This window comes from Pararge aegeria, chromosome Z, assembly GCF_905163445.1.
Source record: "Pararge aegeria chromosome Z, ilParAegt1.1, whole genome shotgun sequence".
Lineage (NCBI taxonomy): Eukaryota > Metazoa > Arthropoda > Insecta > Lepidoptera > Nymphalidae > Pararge > Pararge aegeria.
In genome coordinates, this window is record NC_053208.1 from 9,474,264 (window position 1) to 9,501,618 (window position 27,355).

The window sequence follows — 27,355 nt, forward strand, 5'->3', positions numbered from 1 at the left end:
CGGTGGGGTACCTTTGAGGTACGAAACCTAATAAGCACTGTTTTACCAAAGAGAAAACGCGACTCCCGGGACTCGGTCGACTTCCTCCCACGGTGCAAAATAAAGTATACTTAATTACCTAGATTGTTAGTTAATAACCCCTAACATCGACAAGGTGAGCATAGATCAAGCGTCAAACAATACCCTCTTATTTCTCGGTTGGTTAAATATGTGCTGAAATCGGCCTTATCTGGTAATCCGATATACTCCTTTATTCGTGGCTCTTATAATATTTGCGCCTGTACTAGTTTTATGAAAAGAGAACGTCCGATAAAACAATGGCTTCACGGTGTATTAAAGGTTACCTGTCTATCCTCATGTCCAGCTTCTGAGTGAAAAACAGGGTAAAACTTGGCCTGAAAAGATCCGTGTAAAAATTCCGTAACACGACTCCTCTCTCTATTGTAAAAATGACTCGATAACAAAGGCGCGGTCTGACACTACTGGCAGTATGTTTTTCATTTAAGGGAGATCGCACACAAGCAAAGCCAAGGCTGCATAGAAGCTTCGTAAGGCAGGCTTTACTGTATTTTTGGGTTAGTGATTGGCTTGTTTGACAATTTGTTTGTGTGGCGATCACGAGCCACACGCTCGTTCGATTATATAGTACTTTTTTTTCTTGGCGTACAATACCTACCTATCAGCCTGGAATTACGAAATTGCTGTTTTCCACTACCACGCCTCGGAGAAAAAGTTGATCCATCGGAGCAAAGTATTATCCGAGCATTTTGTGACAGAGCTCGTCCGGGGAAGTACTACAAGTCTACTACCATGCTTATTTCTGCTGCCTAGCAGCATTACAATGCTGTTTTCTGGTCTGAAGGGTGTGGTTGCCGATGTCATTGAACATGAGGCATCGCATCTATTTCTCAGGTTGATGGTCACAGAGCAACACTTTGCAGGACTTTTCTTGCATGCCCGTGTTGCTTTGTTTATGTGCGACGGTTTTACTATCAGGTGGGCTACCTTCTTGGTCCCTATCCCAACTAATATTATAAATGTCAATGTAAGTTTGTTTGTTACGCTTTCATGCAAAAACTACTAAACCGATCATCACGAAACTTTGTACACATATTCCTGAAGGTATTAGAAGTAATATAGGATGATTTTTATCCCGATATTAAGCTCAGTTCTCTTGGGAGAAGGGACTAAAGTGTTTGACGATTTTTAACCAGGCTTAGCTATCCTAAATACATAAAGTGCTGCCACATTTATGAGGCACATGTCTTTCGAAAAATAGAAACAAAAGCAGACGAAGTCGCGGGCAACAGCTAGTATAAAATAAAGGAGCTGTCTTACCTGTTGCCGTTAAGTGTTCTGTGCTCGTCCCGCCCTTTAGCACGATTGCTCCGTGTAGCTAAACAACTTCTTCGGACTTTCGCGCGAGAGACGTTGTCTATCCTCGATTTTTGATGATCTCTGTGGCGCAGTGGTGATTCGATCCTCGGCGGGGGTTATTTGGGAATTTTTAATCTTCAAATTTTCCCTGGCTTCCCTGGTGGTAGGCTATAAACGTGGCTAGTTACCACGTCGTCGACATAGACGTACCGTAAATCGATTAAACGTATCATTACAATTCCGCGAGGAAACTTTTCTAGGAACAAATTTACCTGTACGACAGTCGGCTTGCGCAGTGGACAGCGATCTTGCTTTCCGAGAATAAACATGAATGTTTCTCAGTGTCTGTTTATCTGTATATTACAAGTATTTAATATAGTCATCTTAGTACCCATAACACAAGCTACGCTTACTATGGGGATAGATGGCGATGTGTGATGGCTACATTGTCGTAAATTTTTTTTTTTTTTTTTGGTATGCTTTTTTTTTGGATTCTCTAAGCTCTTCACCAATAGCAGCTCAGCGTATATTGAGAGATAATGTTAAAGAGTGCAATGTTTTATTTAATTTTAAACATATATCTGCAATAGATATTGTAAAGAATTTCAGGTTATTAAAGTTGAAAAAAACCGGTGATCTGTGGGGTATGTCGGTGATGGTCATTTCTAACATTATTGACGTTATTGCCCCTTATCTAGCTGTAGTTTTTAATGAATGTGTTGATATGGGTATTTTTCCGAACCTAATGAAATGTAGTAAATTAATACCCCTTTTTAAATCCGGTCATAAAAATGACCTTAACAATTACAGGCCTATTTCAATCTTGCCAACTCTTAGTAAGGTCTTTGAAAAAATTATACTTTATCAACTTTTAAATCATTTTAATGTAAATAACTTACTTCATCCGGAGCAGTACGGCTTCACTAAAGGTCGTAGTACAACGGATGCAGGCGCAAGACTCATAAAGCATATTTACGATGCCTGGGAACGTTCGCAGAATGCCATTGGTGTTTTCTGTGATCTGTCCAAAGCATTCGATTGCGTTGAACACAAAACGTTGTTATTAAAACTAAGCCACTATGGCATCAAAAACGTTGCACTCAATTTAATTGCCTCTTATCTAAGTGATAGAGTTCAAAGGGTATGCGTAAAAGACATAAAGTCTAAGGGATCATCTGCCTTAATGGGTGTCCCACAAGGCTCAATTTTGGGTCCCTTATTGTTTCTGGTGTATATAAATGATCTGCCACACCATGTCAGGGGCACTTGTGAGATTGTACTGTTCGCAGATGATACATCTCTCATTTTTAAGACTGATAGAAACAAAGATAATTTTGACGACGTAAACCGTGCTTTGTCACATGTGTCAGACTGGTTTACTGTTAATAACTTACTTTTAAATGCAAAAAAAACCAAGTGTTTGGAATTTGTTTTGCCTAATTTAAAAAAAATTGATAAAAACATCATAATAAATGGAGAAACACTTGAAATAGAAAACTCCACTGTTTTTCTAGGAGTGACCTTAGATTGTAAGCTACAGTGGGGTACCCATATAGAAAGCCTAGCGAGTAAACTCAGCTCAGCTGCATATGCAATCAGGAAAATTAGACAGCTTACCGATGTTGAAACAGCTAGGCTTGTTTATTTCGCATACTTTCACAGTATTATGTCCTATGGGATCTTGCTGTGGGGAAAAGCTGCAGATATTGAAAGTATATTTATACTACAGAAAAGAGCCGTACGATCAATATATAAACTTGGATCACGCGAATCGCTTCGTGAAAAATTTAAACAAATAGGTATTCTTACAGTAGCTTCGCAATACATTTATAATAATATAGTCTTTGTGAGGCAAAATATTACTCTTTATAAATCAAAAGCTGAAATTAACAATCGACTTACCAGAAACGGTCATAAATTAGTGATACCTGCATATCGTCTGCGAAAGGTGCAGAACTCCTTTGTGGGGTTGAGTATACGCTTTTACAACATGATTTCTAAGGAAATTCTTGACCTACCAATGCATACATTTAAAAAATGTGTAAAAACGCATCTAGTACAGCGAGGTTACTATACATTTGATGAATTCCTCAATGACAAGGTAGAATGGAAGCAGCCAGCCTCGCTCTCATCTCCCGCAAGATAGCAAAATGATTGTAAATGTTGATGTTGGAAAAGAGCAACTACTGAGTTTCTTGCCGGCTCTTCTCGGTAGAATCTGCTTTCCGAACCGGTGGTAGAGTCACACAAACATGCATACTTGACGTTTCAAAAGTGCTTATAAAGTAGGCCTACTTGAAATAAATGAATTTGAATTTGAATTTGAATTTATGCTGTAACCCAAACAGGTTAGCCCGCTACCATCTTAGACTGCATCATCACTTACCGTCAAGTGAGAATGCAGTAAAAGACTATTACAGAATAAAAAAATATTGTTGTTTGTTTTTAAAATTTAGGATCATTAACTTTGTTATAACTATATTAAAAATTAAAAAAAATACAAACACAAAACTTTCCAGTGTACAAGATTCTGCTAGCTCAACCCCTTTCATTGCACACCCATATTGAGGGAGTTGTCAGAAACCAACTCCCACTCCCAACCACAAGCACTCACACACATAGACCGACATACCCACACACATAAAAACAGACACACCCACACACATAAAAACAGACACACCCACACACATAAAAAACAAACACATCAACACACATTAAAACAAAGATAGCCACAAATATATACACACACCACACAGAAAGACACGTCAAACTTATAACACCCCAGTGGGAGGTCACGGTTTCGATCCCCCGCACGTGTATTTGTGAATTTATAGTTTTAACTTTTCTCTGGTCTGGTCGGGTGGGTGGCTTCAGTATCTACTTACCACCATCGCTACAAAGACAAATACTGCTAAACCACGTTGAGGTGCTCTTGAATTTGTAATTTATCAAAGTGTACAGTATTGTACTATTCAAGGCTTTTCATTTGACACCCATATTGAAGGAATTGTCACACACCCAGACACACACCTACACAGCCACAAACCCAAACAACAAAATATGAAACCCACACATATCAACCCCCTCCACACACAATCATACACATGCACCCACATAAACACTCATACACACAAAGACACGTCAAACTTATAACACCCCAGTGGGATGTCCCGGTTTCGATCCCACGCACGGGTATTTGTAAAATTATAGTTTCTAAATTTTCTCTGGTCTGGTCTGGTTACTTACCACCTTCCCAACAAAGAGCCACATTGATGTCTAACCAAAAAAAATACGTTGAAGTAAAATAAAAAAAAAATCTTTATTTACTTAAAATGTATTTAATAGAAATTGGCGAAAAGGTATGTACCTCTTTAATTTACTCGCCTTCTTTACTATCTTCCTGTTTAAGATAGGTATCATACTGCAGAAAATAATTATCTTTCGATCACTTTACTACTTCAGAGGATATTAATTATTCTGTGGTTACAGTGAATTTTCTATTTAACTACATTCTTACTATATCTAATTAAGTAGCAGTCAATGCCCGCAACTTCGTCTGCGCATCACTATAACGGTATTGTTAGTTTAGCTTATAGGTACATTAAGAAGGTTACAGGCTAGAATAACGCAACGACGATTCTTAGGAGCCCAGAAAACGAATTGAATTCACAGGTGGGCGATGCGATGCAATAGATTTGAGTATGTAGGCGCGGCACGGGGAAGAATTACATGTTACGAGTCAGATGCAGACGGAATTGCTGGGAATCGCTAGTTTTTAGGGTGACATACATTAAAAATGACTTTTACTTTTGTGCTTTTTTTATTCTATCTTTGATTGATTGATTGATGATTACCACTAGGTGAGATTGCAGTCTATAATTATAATAATACTCAAATAGGTATTTATGATTTCATTTCTTGACATCAGATTTTTCCCTACCCTCTGAAGCAGGAATTCCTTTACCGTTCCTTACAGATTTTTGTATTAACTCAGTGCTTAACTAATAGAAGTAATAGAATAGAAGAAGTGTTTATTGCACATACAAATAGAAAGCTAGGTTAACAAAACAAACGATAAGTAATACAAAAAATATGCGCAAAGGCAGCCTTAGCTATTTCCTACAGACTTCCTTTGGTTGAAGCAACATGACATAAAACGGAATAGTGCAACACCCAAATTTATTATTTTAACTTAATGTTTATAAATAAACAATATTGTTATGAAAATAAAAGTGACAAATGAAATTTAACTATAAAGATCTCTATGTAAAAAATCTCAGGAAATAAAATAAAGAAATCTTTCTCAGTAAAACATCGTTTATTTGAAACTAAGTTCTTGTTAGATTTCATTGTATGAAATACACTATCAATAAGAACGAGATACGTGCATGCGAAAATTATTAGTTGTAAGCTGTTTGCCTTCGGAATAAAACTCCGTAAACAACAAAGTCAGTATAGTAACAAAATAAGTCTCAATAAGTAACTAAGAACCAGCGCATACTATGCAACCAGGTAACTGATGCGTAACACTAAGTCTCTTCGACATCTAATGTGTGCTCTTAAGACTATTGAACTGAAAATAATTGTTTGAACTTGTTTTATATAACTTAAAATATCTATTATAAATATATTCTACGACAATACACAAATCGCCATCTATTTGACAAAATAAAAAAAACGTGTGTCTACTTATATACACGCGTTAGAAGTTATACTTCTTGAGCGTAACAAGATAAAAATCTTTTAAGAATTTTATCTTTCGCCCTATTCTACGTTAGTAGAAAAATAGGACACTAACAGAAAAAAGGTATTAAATACATTGAAAGTTTTATTCTAACGCATTATTTCGTTATATAAAGTTTATTTAAATATCACTAAAAAAAAATTTCTCCATATTAAAAGAAATGCACATACTATAATTAAATTAATTAAAAAAATAATAAAATTTGGAATACTAAAATAAAATATAATTAAATTTGAAATACTAATAGACTCATTATAGGTTATAGGACTACCAAGTTTCACCAAACATTAAAATTTGCGATTTATGTAAAATTAAATAACCGGAATGAGCCCGCAGACTTTGACAATTAAAAGTGTACACTGTCAAACCTTATAGGTAAATCAGGGTGTCGGTTTTTTGTGACGGTGTTCGCGCGCATCATCAAAACTTACTCTCAGCATTTTTCCCTAACGCGCCAAAAGAAGTATAACTTCAAAAATTTGGTTTCATTCAGCTGCTCTGATGAAGAAACCAGAAGGTTACATCTATAAAGTAAGCACTAAGCGTAGGCAGTTGTTGTAGCAGTAGTAGAGCTTCATGAATCACTTGACAAAGTCCGTCTGGGAAAGTACTACCCACTGTCATAACGGCTTAGTTACTGGTATAATTGCAGGCATAGGCTTAACACCTACGCCTCAGGTTGATGGGCATACTGCAGAACTTTGTAAGATGTATTCATAAGTCTGGATCTTTCCATGCCTGCCTTTATGTCGGCCTTTATGTGTGGGCAATGTTCAGCATCCAATTCTACTAGATACTTTAGTTTCACAGTGAACTTATCCGCTATTTATCGAACTCGCCGCTAGTAATATGCCCTACCCGAATATACCTACCTGGATTAGGGATAACCAAACAAGTTACTGAGGTTTATTATATTCAAAACCAATATTGCATTCGCGACTGACGTTTAATGCTGTTTAACTAAACCAACTGGGCCCTATCAAAGATCTCTCCGTAAGGTTTTATAATTTCTTAAATAATACTGGCACACGATCATCCAGAGGCTAAGACCCCAACCTTGTTGTCCTATTATAATAACTCAAGACTTTTAAAGTTTCAGAAGCAACGAGTTCACAAGAATAGATTTCCTTAAAAGGCATAAAAATAGGATCTGGATAACCACTAGATCCTATTATCAACATCATGTCTCCTTCACCTCATCATCCAATATATCATAGCATATTCAACTTCATCTCCCTACTTCAGGCATTCATATTTCCGATAAACGGCATAGTGGATTCACTATGTAACACTCCTTCCTCCTAGTGAAGAAAGAAGTCTTTATGGTACCATTATACCGAGCTAGGACTAGAAACAAGTTCGATTGTGCATTGTTAAAATGTATTTATTTTATAATGAAATGTACGTCTTTGAACTTAATTATTGAGCAAGGTTTGATCGGATTTGGTTACGAAATAAAATTATGAGGTCCGATTTTCTCTCGATATACGTTCTTTAAAAAATATTGTCTATTTAGCGAGTAGGGTAGACTTGGTACAGCTGACAATCATAATGATTTTAAGCCACTCACACAAACACACAATCATACACAATGATTGTAAATGTGGGTATGCTATGCATCAAAAGTCATCATTATCATCACTATAAACATCATTACTTGCCTATTCAGTCCTACATATCAGCTCCGAGCGAGGGTTTTAGTAATGACACACAACGCTGCTTCTATGCAGGTTGGTTGGCTGGATCAACGTCAACTTACCGTGCTCTTCGAGTCTCACTAATTCCTAACTATTGGGGTGGTGACTACTCAGGATTTCTAACAGAAAACTCCAGTACACAACAATTCTTGGCTGAAACCTGGAATGGAACCCTAGGTGCCGTGATCCGTAGTTGAACATGCAAACTCTAGACTAATAAAATGTTATAAGGTAAAATCAGTTTAGAGGAATCTGATGGTGGAACCAAGAAGCTATTCTCAAACGCGTGTTTTTTTAACACCGCAATATTTTATTTTTTATATATTTATTTCTCACTAACAAACTCCTTTGTAAGGCTTACGCAAAATGATCCTCACCTTGCGTCCAATTACGGTTAGTACCTATAGAAACGAGTTGCCTAATGGATCAAAGTCGACAAGCTATTAAAAGATTCGATTGTAAACAGCACCACGAAAAGCAGGAGGAATTTCTGAGAGAATTTTATTCAAGTATTTTTATAAATAGTGAGTCTATAAAAGTAAAATAACAATATACTAAAGAGTATGTCTTTTTTCATATCTCATGTTCAGAAAATTGGCGTCCTTTATCTAAATTGCGGGTGGAAAACACCTCATTACTTTACATGGTAAAATATTCAAAAAAAGAAGTCAAAACTGTACTGTTTTATTTTATGTTGTTGTTTTTACATGCTTTATATTAGCTTCAAGTCTATGTTTGTTTGTATGTTTGTAACCGACAACTTTGAACTTGATTTTGACCCCCTTCAAACGGTCTAATTTCGTTCAAACTTTGTGAATATATCGAAAACCGATGACAATATAATAATTTGTTTGTTGTTTGGTTGTTTGTTTGAAGTCTTTATTGCACACACACATTTTATGCAAATTAAACACAAATACAGATGAAACTTAGAAAATAAAATAGAGCGTGCAAATTTGATAAGATTGTTCCAATTTCGATTTGAAAAATAATATTTTTAAATTCTTTTATAAATTTTTAAATAAACTAATAGGTTATATTACTATATTAAATTAGTTTGATTTTTTTATATCCAGCATGTTTTTCATTTTTTTAACTATAAATATATTTCAATTGTATCTTTTAGGACAGGCAAAGATCACTGGTTGGTTACGTTGCGAACGTACGTTTATACGCTACTTTTACGATTTAAACGAATGGCGATGATGTGCTTTTAAATTCTAAAGTTAACGCTTAAAAGTTAAAATCAAAATAATTTTCACTGTAATTTGCAATAATTTTTGGTAAGCTTATTAACAAATATTATAGCCTGAAAAAAAAATAGAAGAAATGAATTTCTACAGTTCTTCTTAGTGGATAGTTAATGGAAAATATTGGGAAACACATAATATTCCCTCTTGAATATAGCTACGTTTATTTTAATCAATCGTCGTGAATTTTAAGCAAATTAACGGAGTGAAAATAAATATTTACGAGTATACAAAATAATCTAATATACAATGCATATACACTAGTGACCTACTGTGGCCAGAAATGAAAAAAATATTGTTCTGTTTCTAGATTTTTTATGGAGATTGGTTTGTTTTTCGTCTCGGTTAACAATCACAATTAACGTCACTTAAACTTTTCTAACCTGCAACTATCTGACCTGCGTAACTTCGTCTGCACCAAATCGGTTATTACAGGTTTTAATATCCTAAAAAACCTAGAATCTAATTGCAGCGCCACCGGGTCCAGTTTTATTTCCAATATTATACGCGGCCGTGCGGCCCGCGGCATTTTTCTTGCTCTTAGCATTTGTTTACTCGTCGTAACTTCTACACGATAGGTGTAAGGTTCGCTGCTACATAATCTATCTAAATATCATAATAGGATGTCACCATATTTCGATTGTTTTGATTGACAAATTAGAACCAAAAGCGGTTTTTGTGACTTAACCATAACAGTTAGACATATAACCTTGAAGATTTTTTAAGATAATCATGATTACTTTAAACATTATTGATTATTTTTAAGTACCATCAATCATTTTCGCGGTGTACATCAGTAAAGTTCCTAGTGGGTATAACATCTTTAACAAACATCGCTATATTTCTGTCACTTTATAAAAAAAAAATATACACTAAAACCTTATGCATGAGTTATACTGTTCATTAGTGAAAAATATATGAAAACCCGTTCGGTAGTTTTTCAGTGTTTCGCGCCCAGATAGATAGAAGGACGTGGCGGGGGATTTTTTTTAAAATAATCAAAGATTTCTTGGTCCATAACTTTCTCCTGGCGTCAATACTTTTAGAAAATCATCAGTAGGTACAAAGTTTTCTTCTTCATCTTAGTTTTCTAAATTTTTCGTATAAAAATTTCGGTGAAATTCCAAATCTATATCAGCTGTGTTTACATTTAAGTTCGAATTTGGGATCGTGGGTTAGAATGACAAAAATCAAAGACAAATAAGAATTTCACAGGTGGCCTGTTATCAGTTCTGTACCTAAAATGATTTCCCTCTGAGAGTAATTTGCGTTTGGAAGTGCGAGAGGGATTCACGCACCGAGGTTTTTTGAAAGAAATAGTGGAATCGATAATTACTATACGACCGATTCGTAAAACCGAACCGTATAACAAAATTTTTGTGTTTAGTGATTGCTGTTTAATATGTATTACGTTAACGTTTGTACGTTTTAGAAATAATTTATAAACTGCATAGTTTTTGAAACAAAGGATGGCAAAAAAATCACCAATCCATCTTCAAACAGAGTTAGCAAAGCATTTAAAATGGTACGCGTTCATAAAGGGTTAGGTTATAATATGGTAATTAAGTACATAAATAAATGTTGTTTATTTGCAAATAGCTATATTATTTTGGAAGATAACATTAGGTGTAGGATTAATGACTTTAGATGGCGGTGCGCTCATGCAAAACATTGACGTATGAACACATTTATAATTCTCGAGTTGTCTGTGAAATTGGTTGAGGTAGGCCGTTCGGCGTGAGACATGACACTGTGGATCACAGATATTTCACACAACTCGACACTTGCTCAATAATTCCCACAATACCTATAAGGTTTATGTAGGAATCGATGTAGGCATTCATAAGAATTAGTGGGGTCGTAATGTTGTACATAGATCTATAACCCCGATAGGTTGAAATGTAATTTGAATAAAGAAACGATCCCCATTCCCCATCTGAAAAAGTTTATATTCATTCTATAATAGCCATCTCGCTTCGACGAATGATGGCGTCTTTCTCTCTTGCGTTTTAATTCTCGTGTCGGACAAAACGTTCTTAGAATTTATATTTTCAGTGGTTACAGCTCTTTACGGGAAGTTTGCATTGTGCACCAGTGTGCATCAAAAAGCCACTTAACCATATCGGTCGCTGATATTATCACTTAATTGTGATAATAATTGTTAAATCTCGCCAACGCTCATCATAGGGGCAGATTCGTGGGGATTACTAGAAGCCTTTGCGGAATGTCTGTAACAGGTAGGTACTTCCCAGTTCCATCATCAGACTCTGGTCGCTGAGTCTGATGATGGAACGTAACGTCTTTAACTCGATAAAACTAAAGAAATTATTTCTTATTTTTATAGGGTTTTCTCACTGAGTTTTTAGACCCTCGGCACTAATGTTAGAAAGATTGGGTTAGGCCCACCTAATTAAAAAAAGTGCATATATGTCAAAGTTATTTATTTACTTTGAACCTCGATATTTATGTTAGTTACTAGGTATTATGTGAGTTATTGTACTAGGTAAGCATTTGTCATAATTAACGTGACCAAATGTTAAACATGTGAAAACCACTATACTACCTAATAATGAGGAATTGAATCCGGTGGATACAACAGTATTTCTAGAAATAACGTTAGATGCTAAATTTCAATGGGGCCCTCATGTAAATAATATATCGAAGCAGATACGCTACATGATAGACACAGAAACTGCTAGGCTAGTCTATTTAAGTTTCTTTCACAGCATTATGTCATATGGAATTTTACTATGGGGTAATAGGTTTGTATAGTTTTATAAAGTTTATAGTGATTTACCTACACTAGAAGAAAATATAAATAGGTTTATTCATATTTCATTGATCTAATAGATAGATATTTCTAAAGCTTCAGCAAAGAATTTTCATGCGTAATCTTTAACTGTTATTATTTGTTGCTTTTAATGGTGCTTATCACAGCTTCTAGCAACTATGTTTAATTTTAATGAAATATTCTCATCTCGTTTGCAACTTGTGGTTAGAATCATGCAAGTAAAAACATACTTTGTAAGAAAGCACGTTTCAACGACTCTCGTCAATAATACTGGTTGTTTGTTTAACTTTCCTTTATAAACGATTACTTCTTCTCATAATTAGGTGTAAGAGAAAAGAATCACCTTTTAAACTTCTACCAACTGTAATTTTAAGTTTTACCTATGCTTGTTTTTCCCACCATCACCGGTTATCACCATCATCATTTTATTCCCTATTTATATCACCACTGATATTGACATTCCTCCTACCAAGACCTACAGTTCACGTTCAGGAATCGGGAATTCTCAACAACTGATGTCGTATCGATATAAGTTCTTTGATCCTAACTGATTATTAGTACTATTTATTACAATTTGTTTGTTTGAATATTTTATTTATTTAATTTTATTCCAAATGCTCAATCGCTCAATTTATATCAGTTAGTAAAGCAAACTTGAAATATTTGTATATTTTTATTCGACAAAAATTTATTTTCAATTTGACTAAATAAATACAAACAAGAGAACTTTTAATGTAAATAAACAAACCACAGATTCGCTCATACCATTAGGTATATACGAATTTGCGGTTTATTTTGTAATATGTGATCTATTAAGGTACACCGAGCACCGGTAGGCATACCTCAATAACGATAATAAATGTAATATTTTCAATATGCAGTTCAAATATTTTCATATTTTATATAAACAAGGAGGACGTTCTCAATTGGACTGTATGTTTTTTTTTTTGTATATTAATGTAAAAAATTACTAGGTAATTTCCTAGTTTGTAAAAAAACAAAACTGTATAAATATAAATATATTTATACTTAGTAATTTACATTTTACTTGGCACTCACTTACAAATGTTAAAGAAATATTTCGTGCTTTTTAGATGTTTAACAAAGTAGGTTTTTCTCGTCAATAAATTTTTGTCAGATCAACTTGTACACACAAAGCTAACCGATACAAAGGCACGGCTGTTAAAGATGGACGGACATAAATACTATGCACAATATATAAAAAGCCCGTACAATTTTAACCATTTTACGTCTGAAACCTTGCCTTGGTTAGAAAAGAGATGTTCCATAAATGTACGAGTATCTGGTCCCAAGATTGGCACACCTTACCAAAAAAAATATTTTCTTGATCCTAAATCTGCAAACATATTAATATCATAATATAATATCAAATTAACATAATTACACAAAACATATTTCAGAGTTTCGGCAAATAGGGAACAATGGAAAATAGTTTGGACGCGGGATACCGCCGTAGCATATCATAGAGGTGTTGAATATTTGCTGCGATTGAAGAATATTATATACTCTATTGTGCCTTTGTCAATACCACACTCACAAAGCAAGCAATTTCGCACTGATTTTATTCAGAAATACCAGAGTGCATAAGTACATGACCAAATATAAATACCCCTTCATAAAATTGATGCAGGTCATTAATTTATTATTTGGTCGTTTAAATTTTAAAAACCAGGGTTCAGAGCGAAGTTTTGTCTTAATACTCTCGATTAACTCGATTAGACATTGGGAAACATTACAAAGGGCACAGTGAAAGCCTTGATGGTAAATAAGGATTTCATACAGGACATTCTCTGTGAGTTAAAAAAGTCTGATAAGTCTTGTTATATTTTAACTTAAGGATATAATCAGATATTAAATCAATGGATATAATGCCACGACAATTATAGTAAGATCTCCATTCTAAATACTGATTGATTGATTTATTAATATAACTCGGTTTAGAGTGTCGTGGGTAATAAACTGTTTTGCATGTTTGTCAAATGTCTGTCTTTAGTTCCGCGAAGCATGTTTTTGCGATTTACAAGGCAATTTAGTAATTGGTACAATATTTGTACAGTTACCATTTTCCAGTACAAAGTCTGCAAATGGTATATAATGTTCATACCTCAACATATAATTTTAAATTTTCTGATATCGTTATTTACTATTTCGCTGTCTTTGATGTTCTGGACATATTTAATTCAACTGCCTCTACACCATCCCGCACTATGTGGTTCATATCGTTTTCATGCAGAATTAATCCTATTTTGATCGGCCGTAATGAAGCCACTTTTCACTCAGGTAATAATAAATAAATAAACATACTACGACAATACACACATCGCAATCTAGCCCTAAAGTAAGCGTAGCTTGTGTTATGGCTACTAAGATGACTGATGAATGTTTTTATGAAAAATATACATAAATACTTATAATATACAGATAAGCACCCATACACTGAAAACCATCACACAAACTTATTCCAGTTGTGGGAATCGAACGCACAGCCCTGGACTCATTAAACAGGGTCACTGCCCACTGCACCAATCGGCTGTCAATAAAACTACCATGGTATAAACTACCAGGTTATGGTACGAATTAAAAAAAAAATACTACCAAACCTAAAGGATAAGCAAACAACAAAAACGGGAGTGTTGAACAACAAACCAACAGGCGGAAACGTATCTACATTTCCATTTGACATTTGACGAACAAACTAACCACAAGACCAACTAGGCTGTTGAAATAACCACCGCTTATTGATATCAATCGATATCCATCTCATAAGCTTTCAGTTAGTCCGCTGTAATCTGTATCGAATATTATTTTACCACATACCGATTTAGGAACCACAGTCCAAAAATAATTGAAATTACAAATATTCGAACCTATGTTTACATTAGCCTCACAGTTGGCTGGTAACTGTTTACCTTCGATTCATATACTCCGATGTCATCCTCCCTGGCGCGGTGGTAATTGGTGTGATCTTATAAGTGGAATTTGTGGAAAGGCCCTGTGTTATAATTTTCTCAGGCCGGTGTGGTGGAATTTAATTTAAATATTTCCGGGTATGTGTGATAAAAGTATATAATATATTCTCCTCCGTTGCAAGCAACGTTTAAGTATTTTACAAACTTTCTTCCTAAATCCACTGCGCACATCGCTTGCCCCTTGGCCAACTCCTGCTGGTATAACTTCCTATCCGTAGTTTTAATCCGGCTAGTAGTTTCAGAGATTAGCTCGCCTAAACAAACAAACAAGGAAACATTCAAACAACAAACAAACTCTTTATAATTCGTACAGATTTACCTACGACAAATGATTTTATTGCAATGTAGTATTAATAAAAACGATAATTATAGAATTTTTTTAAGAATGAACCATAGCTATTAAATAGGCCTCCCGGAAGCGCTCAGGAAGTAGTAGGCTCAGTAGGTTTTTTCTTGGGGCTCACGATTTTTTTTATCGAAAAAAAATCATTATATCTCCTAAAAAAATGAAATAAGTTTTTATAGTAACAACGAGCGTTACCGACTATAATATAGCCAAGCCAGTTGCGAATCTATAAGTCCTTTATGTGAGCTTTGATGTAAGTTAGAAATAGACGGCATATTGACGTTAAAATTATTCCGACTAAATTTTGTAAAGTGTTTTGTTGAGAACGGATTACAGGATCTCATGTTCCGTGATTTGCTAACCATTCCTTACATTCTTTCGATACCCGGACCGAACATTATTTTTTGGATTTTCTTTAAATCTCTTGCGTTTTAGCTGTAACGATTGAAATGACATATTACGAGTATATATGGTAAATGTTTTACTTTTTAAGTTTACCTAAATAAAAGCTAAAAAAGACGTCACGTGGATAGGTGTTAGCCATAAAATGCCCGCCAACCCACAGTGTATCAGCGTTGCTGCAATGGGACATTAATAGACCAGTGTACCAGAGGCACTGCCAACCTCTTGTGGTTAAATGTGTTTTATATTTATATATTTGTGAGTATACCTACACATAAAAGTTGCTTTGCTCTTGCTTGCAGCACAGAGTTGGCCGTATAACGTTTTTTCAACGCGTGAGCTCAGCGTTTGACATCACAAAACACTACATTAATTAACCGAAATAATCCGCTTTACATTTTAAGCATATTAAAATTCGCATTATCGTCGTGCAATCGGATTATATTAACCAAAGTCACAAGCTTATTATTGACAAAGCGAAATACAATATTGATTTAACCATACGTACCATACCTACCGCAAATATAAGTTCGAGTTTGTTCAGTTCGAGAGAGTAGTTTTTCATTTATATTGCAAACCAAGGCAGCGAATGATTCCGAGGCTTAGTTGAAAAAAAGAATTAACGAATCATATCTAGGATTCAATATTTCGTACAATTCAATACACGTCGTATATAAAAAAAATATTAATGTGTAACGGAGACAAATTAAAAATCAACAACACAATAAAGTTAGTTATATTATAATAGTTACCATCACGCTTGCTCATATCGGCTCGGCATAAGGGTCATAATCCAAGATTCATTCATTCATTTTCCAGGATAGTCTAATAATTAAGATAGCCTTAAACTATTCTCTAGTTTTTGATAAGAATGTCAGTGTAAAATAATAGGATTGATTCATAAGTCTGCCCTTTACTCCTGTATTTATATTATGTCTGTGGCATACATCCGCTGTGCAAAGGCAGCTTTATATTATACTGACTTAGTAGAAGTAGTAAAGCTTTCTATGACAGAGCCTGTCCGGGGTAGAACTACAGCCATTCTTATTTCTGCCTATAGTCAGCATTGTTGCATTGCTGTGTTCCGGGTCGCTTTTAGCTCTCTGCCTTGACCGTAAATTGCAATATAACCCTACTTTATGCATAAACTACTATATGTTAGAAGAGAGGCTGTTCCGACTTGTTTTTTTTTGTAATTACTACCCGCGTTAAAATGTTTTAATAACATGTTTTCCAGTTAAGATAAATAACGGCAATTTTTTCCTTTTTTCAGATACTGTCATTGATAAATGTTTTCCTAAGTGTACTGGTATTTACGTTTAGATTTTCATGTGATCTTTCCAACATACAACATAGAGGCGATCAGTACTTCGTGTTGACCATCATAAGAACTTACATCATTCGTAAGTAAATTCAAATTTCACATTAACTATTTAGACCGCACTTTCATTGAATGGTTTAGCTATAAGTCATAAAAAATAATAATTTCAGGTTACACGTGTGACAGGTCGCTGCATTATGATAAACTAACAAAGGCCGACTCAGTCTATGTACTGGCAGTTATCTGCTTGGTTTTTGCATTGATCAACTTGGCGACCGCGTTCATAATGATTCATACGGGTAAGTTTTATACCTAGAAGTAAGTAATTACTTAATTTCTAAGTTAGAAAAATGTTCTCAAAAGGTGTTTCGAAGCCGCAAAATAAATGAAATTTACGAGCGGAATAGTTCTGCAATAAGAGCAAGTATTATATTATCGTTTACAACATCGTTTCGTTACCTCGCAGATTCCGTTGACCAAAGTATAAATGGAAAAATATAGTGAAATGTACATTGCGAGATTGGGTGGGTCACTTGTGGGGCTACTTTATCGAGACGTAGCGACAGTTCGCGTTATCACGACATACATACGAAACAAATTAAATAGTTTGTAAAATCGCATCGCGATATACTTACTCGTAGTTCTTTCTGTATTTAAGTATGAATTCCATTTTTAACACCTGACGCAAAAATGAAAGGGGTTATAAGTTTCACGTGTATGTGTGGGTGCATGTGCGTGTGTGTGTGTGTGTGTGTGTGTGTGTGTGTGTGTGTGTGTGTGTGTGTGTGTGTGTGTGTGTGTGTGTGTGTGTGTGTTGTGGCATCCTAGCTCCCAAACGGATTAACAGATTTTAAGTGTTTTTTTTTGTTTCAAAGTTGAAATAATTGAGTGTTCTTAGCTGTGTTTGATGACAATTGGCGCAAGACGGCCGCCGCCGAAATGTCGGTTTATATAAAAATCTCCTTCTATACGAGTTATATGAAAAATGTAGGGTAGGCAGTGCTTTTTTGGATGTATGAAATGCACGCCACTGCACGTATTGGACATTATAATTTTATCACTCTCCTTTATCTCGCCATGGAGTAAAGGTACTTGTATTGTTACAATGCATTTATTTTTGTTTGTTGTTTTGAATAAAGAATCCAACGCAGGGTTGGTGCTTGGTCTATATCTGTAACACCCCTTCATTAACTTCGCTACTCTGAGGATTATAGATGCAACAACTACGCTCAGGTACTCTAAAATCCCTCGTTATACTTGGGCTTTATTCCCGCGTCCTTAACATAAGACATTGCATTATCCCGATGTTGAATAATCTATTATTAGTTTACTTTGTAAAAAGGAAAAATCGCGAGGAAACCTGCATACCTGAGAGTTCTACATAATGTTCTCAAAGGTATGTGGAGTCCACCAATCCGCACTGGGCCAGCGTATTGGATTGCCTTAACCCCTTCTCATTGTGGGAGACCCGTGCCCTTTGGTGGGCCGGTAACGGGTTGATATGATGATCATGATGATGATTATAAAGAGGAATGATCTGAATGACAGAAGAATGTTGGGGGTACATAACTTTGACTTGTTTGAACTGGTTTGAACTTTGTTTTCTATTGTTAGTAAATGTAGAATCATTATTTTGTCTACAGGGTACAGGTTTGATGATGTTCACCACCCTATATTTTATTTCAGTGACAATGAACGTGAAAAATTACGACATAACTATTTACGCGTACCTTGGCACCAGTCTGGCAATGTTTGTAGTGGACCTCACCATCGGCGTACATTTCGGAATAGACACTCAAACTATGAAGATTATGATGGTATGTACCTTCGAGTTTAGGCAACAAATTTTACCTCATCATCGCACAATCTTGACTGGCCGGCACTGGTACTGCAAACCCAAGAAATCCCAGAATATTTGATGGTGTGATACTAGAGGATGAAGGGTGAAAGCATTACAAGCAATTGCCCACACCAGCGTATCTCCAATAATTGTTTTAGGAGTGATGACATGTTTGACTTAGATTAGTCCGGGTCACGTCACGTAGGTCCAGTGATCTTAGTCTTCGCCGGTGAGTTGTGCAATGGTTGTCTGTGTGTCGATGTTGTGTTGAACTTGACACAAAAGTCCTCCGAGTTGATCTCCGAGGCATGGGGCTGGATAAAAGTTATCCTTAACTCTGGGCTTGCACTGAGAATTTCTTGACGGATAAACTTCACACGGAACAATTTTTGGCCCGATCCGTACCTATATCAAACCGTAACTTTCATATTATATTAATTTCCTCAGGGTTCACATTCGGCTGGCCATCCATCCAACTACGAATATGACATGATCCGCTTGGGGGCGATGCTGTTAATGGCGATTGCTTTCAAAGGATACATGGGCCATTTTGTCAACCTGATGCTTCTCCTTCTACTCGGAACCTTGGTTATTCGCCAACACAGGAAGAAGTCCGTGGGAGATGACGTAAGTTATTTTTTAACTCCTTTTATTTGAATATACAAAGTAGTTTTCTCTTCAACGACAACATCGAAAATCCTCGGTAGTAAAAGGTTACGTAGAAACATAACTCCAACAGTTTAAGACTTTATCTTAACCATAACCAAAACTAACAGTGTAAAAAAAGGTTAACAAAGAGCCATTGTTGTTAGTAATTATTAGACCACGCAGGTTTTGACTTTTTACATTATAGTGTAAATTTTTTTTTATATATAAATTTATCTATACCTATAATAAAACTGTAACCTGTGAATTTCTCGACATTGAAGATATTTGATAGTCGATTGGCGCAGTGACTAGTCGCACACAACATTTTTACTATTTTATTTTAGTAGGTATATACGAAATAAAGAAATTATCAAGGAAGTGTTCACTTACACGAGATTATAAAAGACGAAGAAAGATTTTGTGTTTCTTTAAATACAAAGTTTAAAGTACAGTAAATTACTTTGTATATAAAGTACCCATGTACTTTATATACAAAGTCTAAGTATGAGTTACTTATGTATATAGATTTCTAGTTCCTCTCTGAGCTTCGACCCGACGATCATTCGAGCATTGTATCGTAAGGAACTGCACGTTTACGTATTTGATATCCATTGGACACGTATGACGCTCTTTGCTTCGTCCTTCTAATACGCATCTCAAAGGCGTGTTAAAAGGCATCTTCTAGGCGAGCGCGTCCACCTTTGACTGCATCTTTACTTCTATATTATATCTTTAAATACGTGATATAGCGCCGCCGGACGCCGCTACCTGTTGCATGCTAGATATGTTTCTATAATCATATAACACAGTCAATTGGCCTACACTTTACGGTGCTGAATACCGGGATTAAAAGTATCCATATGTCTACCTCGTATTATGAACCCAAATAATGTCAAGTTTAATTTGAATCAGTTCAATAGTTTCAGTTTGATGCAGGGCCGCGGTACAGTAAGACAGACAGACAAACATACAAAAATGACTAAAAATTATAATTTAACAATAAAAATGTTGGCTGCAATATTGATTATAGTGTCCTTGAAAAAAATTCGAAAAAATATTTTCTATGTAGGTACAGAATTCTACCCGTTACAGTTTTATTATAAGTATAGATTGTATATTTATACTTTTTAATATCATTTGTGAGAACAAGAACATTTTTTTTTCAGCATTCCATTCAGCGATTTGGAGTGATAAATGCTTATGAGTAAGTATCTATTTAGCATCTAGAACAGTTAAAATTACTATATCTACAGTAGGTACCCTCCTAACTATATGAATATTCACCTTCACATTCTTAATCAGAACTCCGATTAATATAATGGAAGAAGAATGGGGACCACCGCGCAGTTTGGACACATCAGTTCGTTACACCAGAGGGTAAGTGATGTAATGTGTACAAAAAGAAATATCTGTTTCTTTCGTAGTATCGCTTCCAAACAAAGAAGAAATTTAATTTTTTTTTGTACTTTGATGTCGTTGTTTAGTATTTTGAAACCTGTTGCTTTTTAGCAAATAGTTTGGTGTCTGTTCAGCGACTTCGGCCTTGGCTAATTACCACCCTATTGACGCCAAGTGATTATAGTTACTGTAATATAAGCGATTTATTGTTTCGTTACCGTTAGATACCGAACAGTCGTCTGTTCTGCTTGGGAGGTTTTGTCCACAGATTAAAAACATTAAGAGTTCGTGTGCACGACTAATATTGAAGTATCAAAAACCACTCCACTTTAGAAGTGTTTCACGAACAGGCGGCTAGTCACATCATTCATTTAGCAGTTGACTGTAATTATTTTACCTCCAAAGTTCTAAACGATAACCATAAAATGGGGAAAATGGCAAAAGTTTGTGAGCTAGCAACATTCCGCGGGTGTGAAGTGAGTCGTGCTCAGGGCGTTTTCTGTGTTTTGGACACAATGCACTGCATACAATAATGGCTGATAAGGATTCTGTCTGTTCTTAATTCTGTGGTATTGCCCATAATCACCATGCCGCTGTGTAGACGGTTTGGTGATCTCAGTCGATGGTATATTAGCACAGAGGACGCTACTGTGACGGATAACGGATATAACGGAGAGCGGGCTCCGTTATATTCTTTTAGTTGCCTCGCACGGCAATTTTTCAGTTATATTTTGTTGGTTAACAAATGTTAAAAGGTATGCAACCTTTTAACATTTGTTCGAAGTACATGCCGTGTTTTTTTTCCATCTTCATCCTATGCGGCGTTCTTTATGATTTTAAAAGAAAGCGAGCGCTAATGCCATTCGTTTTTGCGTCGAAAATCCTGTAATTCTGATCTTTATTTTACAAATGTTCTGTCAATAGCCTGAGCTAAAGAATTGTAGGCAAATTTGAGCTTTAACACAGACTTTTTTTACTCCAATGTTCAAGCATATTCAAGCGTATACTATGGCTACAGGACAAAACGTGAACGCTGCTAATGCGGCGCGGTCTGTAGGTCTTTGAATGCTTACTATGGAAATGCATCGATGTAGTCTCTCTCACTCGTCTGAGGTGAAGGCCAGACCGCGCCGGTGCGTGTAAACTAAAACGTGTCCGTAATTTGGTGGTCTGTAATAAAGTGCAACAAAAACAAACGCCGTACTTCGAGCCCGGCGTTTGCTGACTCTGGACGCGGCTTCAGTAATATTCTAGCTCTTCTCGAAGAAAGGAGGTTGGTTGATCTTGTTAAACAAATATTATTGGAACAGAAAATAAGAAAAAGGCGTCACCGTCTTTTATTGAAGAGGTTGGCCGAGGGTTGGCGTCAAATAAAAATCTTTTTTTTTTTAAATGGGTCTTAAAGAAATTTGTATAGTTCTTTTTTTTATTTTACCAACTTCTATGAAAAACACGGCTTCAGATACGCCAGAAAGCTTTGAAATGTGCGTAGGCGTGCGCAGTGACAGGCGTGTGAGAGACACAGATACAATATAAAATATGTTTAAGAGTAAGCTCAATAAACGGCTCTTATAAAAATTCAACTACGACCTTAATGAATATTTAACGTATTGTGTCTTTTTTTATTTTGATTGATCATATAATGGTTTAATTGTTTAATTGTTGGATCATAAAATTTGTATTTCTCTGACATATTTATTGCGATTTAACTATTCAGGTTTGCCACCTAAGTTTTGAGGAATTACCCCCTAAGAAGGTTCGAAGAAACTAACTCGTAGTTACGTGAAAAATCGGCTTTTCAGTTAACAACTATAAATTATAAAAATGTATATAAACTATTTTGGAAAAGCCCCCGTTGAGAGTGGTACAATAGGGGATTAAAGAATTTGCTGATCTTTTTATATTATTAAGTTCCCAAGCCTAAATTTAGAATATTGGTTCCTTTTAAAGGATCAGTTCAGAAAACATTTTATCCAAACCTAAAAAGGGTAAAACAGAGATTGGAAGTTTTTTATGAAACTCTTATGTTTTCAAAGTTAGAAATACAGTAATTCGCATTAAGGTTAGTTTGAATCGAAATATGAATACATTTAACCACCGACCTAGTGCATGTTATTTTAGGGTTTAAAAATAGGAGACGAAAGATTCTGGTGATTTTTTTATAACTAAGTCTACAAATCTGAAAGTAAGAAAACAGGTTTCTTACCCCTAAAGGCGTAAAACAGGGGTTGAAATTTTTAAGAAAGTCCCATGTTTTAGAAATGAAGAAGCACTAAAATTTGCATTTAGGTTAATTATGAATAAAAAGGCTAGAAGGTCTGGAGTGCACGAAAAACAGACGAAAGCTTTAAATTCGGAAACAGAACCAGTAGATAAAGAAAAAAAAAGGTATGACTTAAGCCGGTTAAATAAGAACAGCAGCATACGGCATAAATGGATTCTATGGAACTTCGCCTGGGTATAGCTACCTTATAAACTGTTGGACAGTTCTTGAGGAAATTGACCGATATCTTTCTTTCTGAACAAGGGCACAGACAAGGGGATCTTCTTACGAACATAAAAAAATCAAGAATTCCACAATGACAAATTCGCGGGCATCCGCCTAAATCACCCGGAGGTGCACACAACGAATATCCTATTTGTAGGAGTTCATTACCAGTATTTTTTTTTTATCTTTTATAAATCACATTTAATAGTATGAACTAGAAGGTCTATATTTGTGTCTGATTGTGACCTGATAACGTATAAATCACGGAACTGATTTTGAGATGGTTCTTTAGATATGCGGTCCAGGGATTTTTTTCTAATTTCAGGACACATAAAAATTCATCGCGGAAGTATTCATGGACAATAGCTAGTTATTATAGAATTGTTGAAACGCTGGCTTCTTGTAATAGTCGTACGCTGGATGGAAAGAACGCCGCTTAGGATGAAGATTTAACGCTACGACTTGTCCTTTCCATAAGCTATGTTTAGATAGAGTTCGAAGTTTTTACTAAGTAGCTAGTTGTAGTAAATGTGTTTGTTTGTTACTAGTAGTTAGCTAGCTGTAGTAGTAGTAAAACGCCAGTTACTTGGGACTCGCTTACCGTTTAAATCGCTTAGGCTTTTTATGTTGAAGTTGATTAAACAGGTAGCCGACATCGCAGCAATGTGATTCGCGATGTTAATACCAGGTAATACAGGTGAGATGTCATCTCGCTGATCTCACTGAGCTTCAGCTATCTACCTATTATAATATAGGTACAGTAAACATTACCTACCTACGCTTAATTTGCTACTTATTTTTGTAATCATTCCGAAGCATTCTACTCTCACCTCCGGAACGCATTCCATAATGATGCAGTGGTATTGGTGAAAAAATTGCAAGAAGCGAAACGTTTTTAGAGAGCGTATTTAATAGGATTTGGTTAGTTTGGTGTATAAAAAATTAAGATTATTTATTAGGTACACCGTACCTACTTGACTCGTCGTCGAAGATTGTATCGAATTATTTGGCATACACTTTGGTTTACGGTTATAAGATTTCATTGTTGGGATACCATAGGCAATTGATATAATTGATGTTGGTAATATTTTCAGACGCTCGCTGAACATTCTGAGCGAAGATGAACCACAGCCTGGACCTGCAAAAGAACCATCAGTCGTTGATATTTCTAGGTAAGTGATACTTAATCTTATATTTTATAAGGATAAATAAAACAATAAAATAAGAAGCTCGCTTAAGAATCTTAAAGTTAAATATTGTTTCCTAAGCCTGCAACGTGAACTCGACTATTGGATACAAGCAGGCGTTACTTGCGGAATTCCATGATATGTTATGAAAATTAAGCTTAATTTGCTTTAGTAGATACTCCGCGAAAGCAGGAGAATCTGTATTGTGTAATTTATAATTTCTTCAATCTCCTCAGGAGATGTTGATTTGACAATTAATAATTATTAAGAATTATTCACTAGCGGTTACGAAGCGAAAAGTGCGTAGAGGGTACATTTCCAATAATATGGTGTGTAATATAAAGATGGAAGAAATTTTAAATAACACCATACAAACTATCCTGCTTTCCGCGAACTACAGCAAATTAAGCTTAATCTTCATAATGTGCTGAACTAAACTGAAAACCAAACGTTATCAAACTGAAACATGCTTAAATAGGATATTTCGTAGGAAGGGTGGTTGCGAATAAAAATAATTACAAGTTAGGTATACCTACTTGTATCAGTGCTGTCTTGCTAAATCTGACCTAACTATTTAAGTTTAAGTATAGCAAGACGGCACAGATTAAGCAAATAAAGCTTCTTGCAACCCGTCGACCTGCATTGGATCAGCGGGGACTATATCCCCTCTCCTAGCATCTGCCCATCAGCTAGATATGCATTAAGCTACTAAATATAAATTTTTGTATAATTCTCAGCCCCTTGCGAGACCCATGGGTGTACCGTACCGATGCAAGTGGATATCCGAGAGGGTAGGTATTTCATTACATATTTAATTGTAAATCAAATTAGTACCGCCGACGGCGGTGCCAATTATACTAGCTGTCATAAATTATTATATAATTTTAAGCTCTTTTCAAAGAATTATCGAAACGGGTTATAGAGTCTATCGATGATCCTAGAGCGGGCAGTTACCTTGGCCAACGAATTAGTTTGGCCATCCAAAGGGGCCATGCTGCCAGCGTCTTAGGAACTGTGCCTCGCTGCGGTGGTTTCGAGGACGTTTTAGATTTTATTTAGTTTGAAATAGTTTATTTTAGGTTATATTTACAAAACTATTATATATATTATATAACTAGTGGACCCGGCAGACGTCGTCCTAGCCGTTAAAGCAGCGCCATCTATCGGGCGTGTTTTTGTTCTCAAGCCATTTAGGAATTCATTAACACCACAAGGCTGGCATCGAACAAGCGCGGCCTCAGCCTCATTTAAGGGCAGGAAAAAAATACCAGGTAGCAGAGTCTGCCTGATTGAAAAAGCCTGGGCAAGGAGGTATAGCTTCGAGGCCCGTATCCCCGATTTGTCTAAATGTGGAGACCCAGTGTTCAGTAACAAAATTTCATCCAAATCGGTTCAGTTGTTTAAGACGAGTTGGGTGACAAAGGCACCTACAGAAAATAAATTATATAGGTTGATGTTACTTATAGATTCCGACCTAGGAGCTGATAAATTATAGATAAACGATATTTGACGGCCGATTGACGCAGTGGGTAGCAACCCTGCTTTCTGAGTCGACGGTTGTGGGTTTTATTCCCACAACTGGAAATTGTTCCTGTTATGGACATGAATGTTTTTCAGTGTCTGGGTGTTTATCTGTATATTGCAAATATTTTTTATGTATTTATTATATCTGTGAATGGCACGGACTATCAAACTACTGAGTTTTATAGTTGTTGTTTTCTTAGGGCCGATTTCACCAACCAATGCACCGATTTAGCGACAATAAAAAACAATAAATTAACAAATACTTTAGCGACCCGTTAAGTGCTTTAACGGACTGTGTTGGTGAAACGAGAGTCCCACCATAGATTTCCAATCCTATGTTGCGTAGAAACATAACTGTCATACCCCCCTAACAGGTTACCCCGTTACCATATTAGACTGCATAATTACTGCAACTGCAATCAAGGGCTAATTCTTAGTGGAACAATTAAAAAATATAAAATTATGATTACGATTTTGTTTGTTATTAGTCGTTAAATAAAAAAAAAAACTTTTCCAGTGGCCAATCAAATCTGGTCTTCAATGGCGAAGAAGAACCAAGTCGCATTCAAGTTTCGGTGAAAGAATCTACATCTGAGTAAGTTATGATGATTTGTCCACATATTATTATTATTATTGGTGACCGGCCGTGGCTTGTTACCATCCTACCAACAAAGACGTGCAGCTAAGCCATATGCCGTTCCGGTACGATGTCGCGTGGAAACCAATTATTGATATGGGCTTAACATTACTGCCGTACCTACTTTCGAACAGGTAACCCGCTACAATCTTAGACTGCATCATCACCTATTACCAACAGAGATTGCAGTCAAGTACTAGTTAGTAGTACATAAAAAAAAGTAAAGTGGAAATTAAATAACAATTGCAAATTGCAACATTGGATACCGAAATCGAATCCGGTCACGTAACGATCTTTAGTGTGCAGAATCGGGGATGAAGGTTTGTATGGGAAAGAATAATTCGTCAGAAACTGTACCTACGTATGATGATGTACCTACGTGTAAGACAATAACAAAAACATATATTACGTCCCGAATCAATAAGCAATAAAGTGCCCTTTACACTATCCTGCTAACATAATCAGTATCACAAAGTCACCGTGTAAATTGAAAAATATTTACATATTCTCGCTACGAATATTTATGAGTGCGCCCGCGTCACGTCTCCGCCTACGCACCTTAATTATGTGCCGTACCGACATACAAATAATTATTACAGACTAAAAATAAATTTCGGTATTCCAGAATAATCTCTACTGATATTTTCAATGCGGAAGTATGTTCGTTGTTTGCCTTTTTGATTAGAAATAGAACCGCTTATTTTGCACTCCTCAT

At 35.7% G+C, this 27,355-nt stretch overlaps 1 protein-coding gene across 2 annotated transcripts in view; it reads left to right on the plus strand.

Annotated features, from left to right (window-relative positions):
- Nucleotides 1-27,355, plus strand: part of LOC120636691 — a 37,998-nt gene that overhangs the window by 6,233 nt on the left and 4,410 nt on the right. Inside the window, exons 2-10 of one of the 2 annotated variants that reach the window (XM_039908261.1) lie at nt 16,871-17,000; nt 17,089-17,217; nt 18,605-18,735; nt 19,206-19,385; nt 20,573-20,610; nt 20,709-20,783; nt 24,387-24,464; nt 25,217-25,270; nt 26,521-26,598. In XM_039908261.1, the coding sequence (XP_039764195.1) occupies nt 16,871-17,000; nt 17,089-17,217; nt 18,605-18,735; nt 19,206-19,385; nt 20,573-20,610; nt 20,709-20,783; nt 24,387-24,464; nt 25,217-25,270; nt 26,521-26,598 (893 nt within the window). The remainder of the gene's footprint in view (nt 1-16,870; nt 17,001-17,088; nt 17,218-18,604; nt 18,736-19,205; nt 19,386-20,572; nt 20,611-20,708; nt 20,784-24,386; nt 24,465-25,216; nt 25,271-26,520; nt 26,599-27,355) is intronic. The other variant, XM_039908262.1, reaches the window with a different exon arrangement.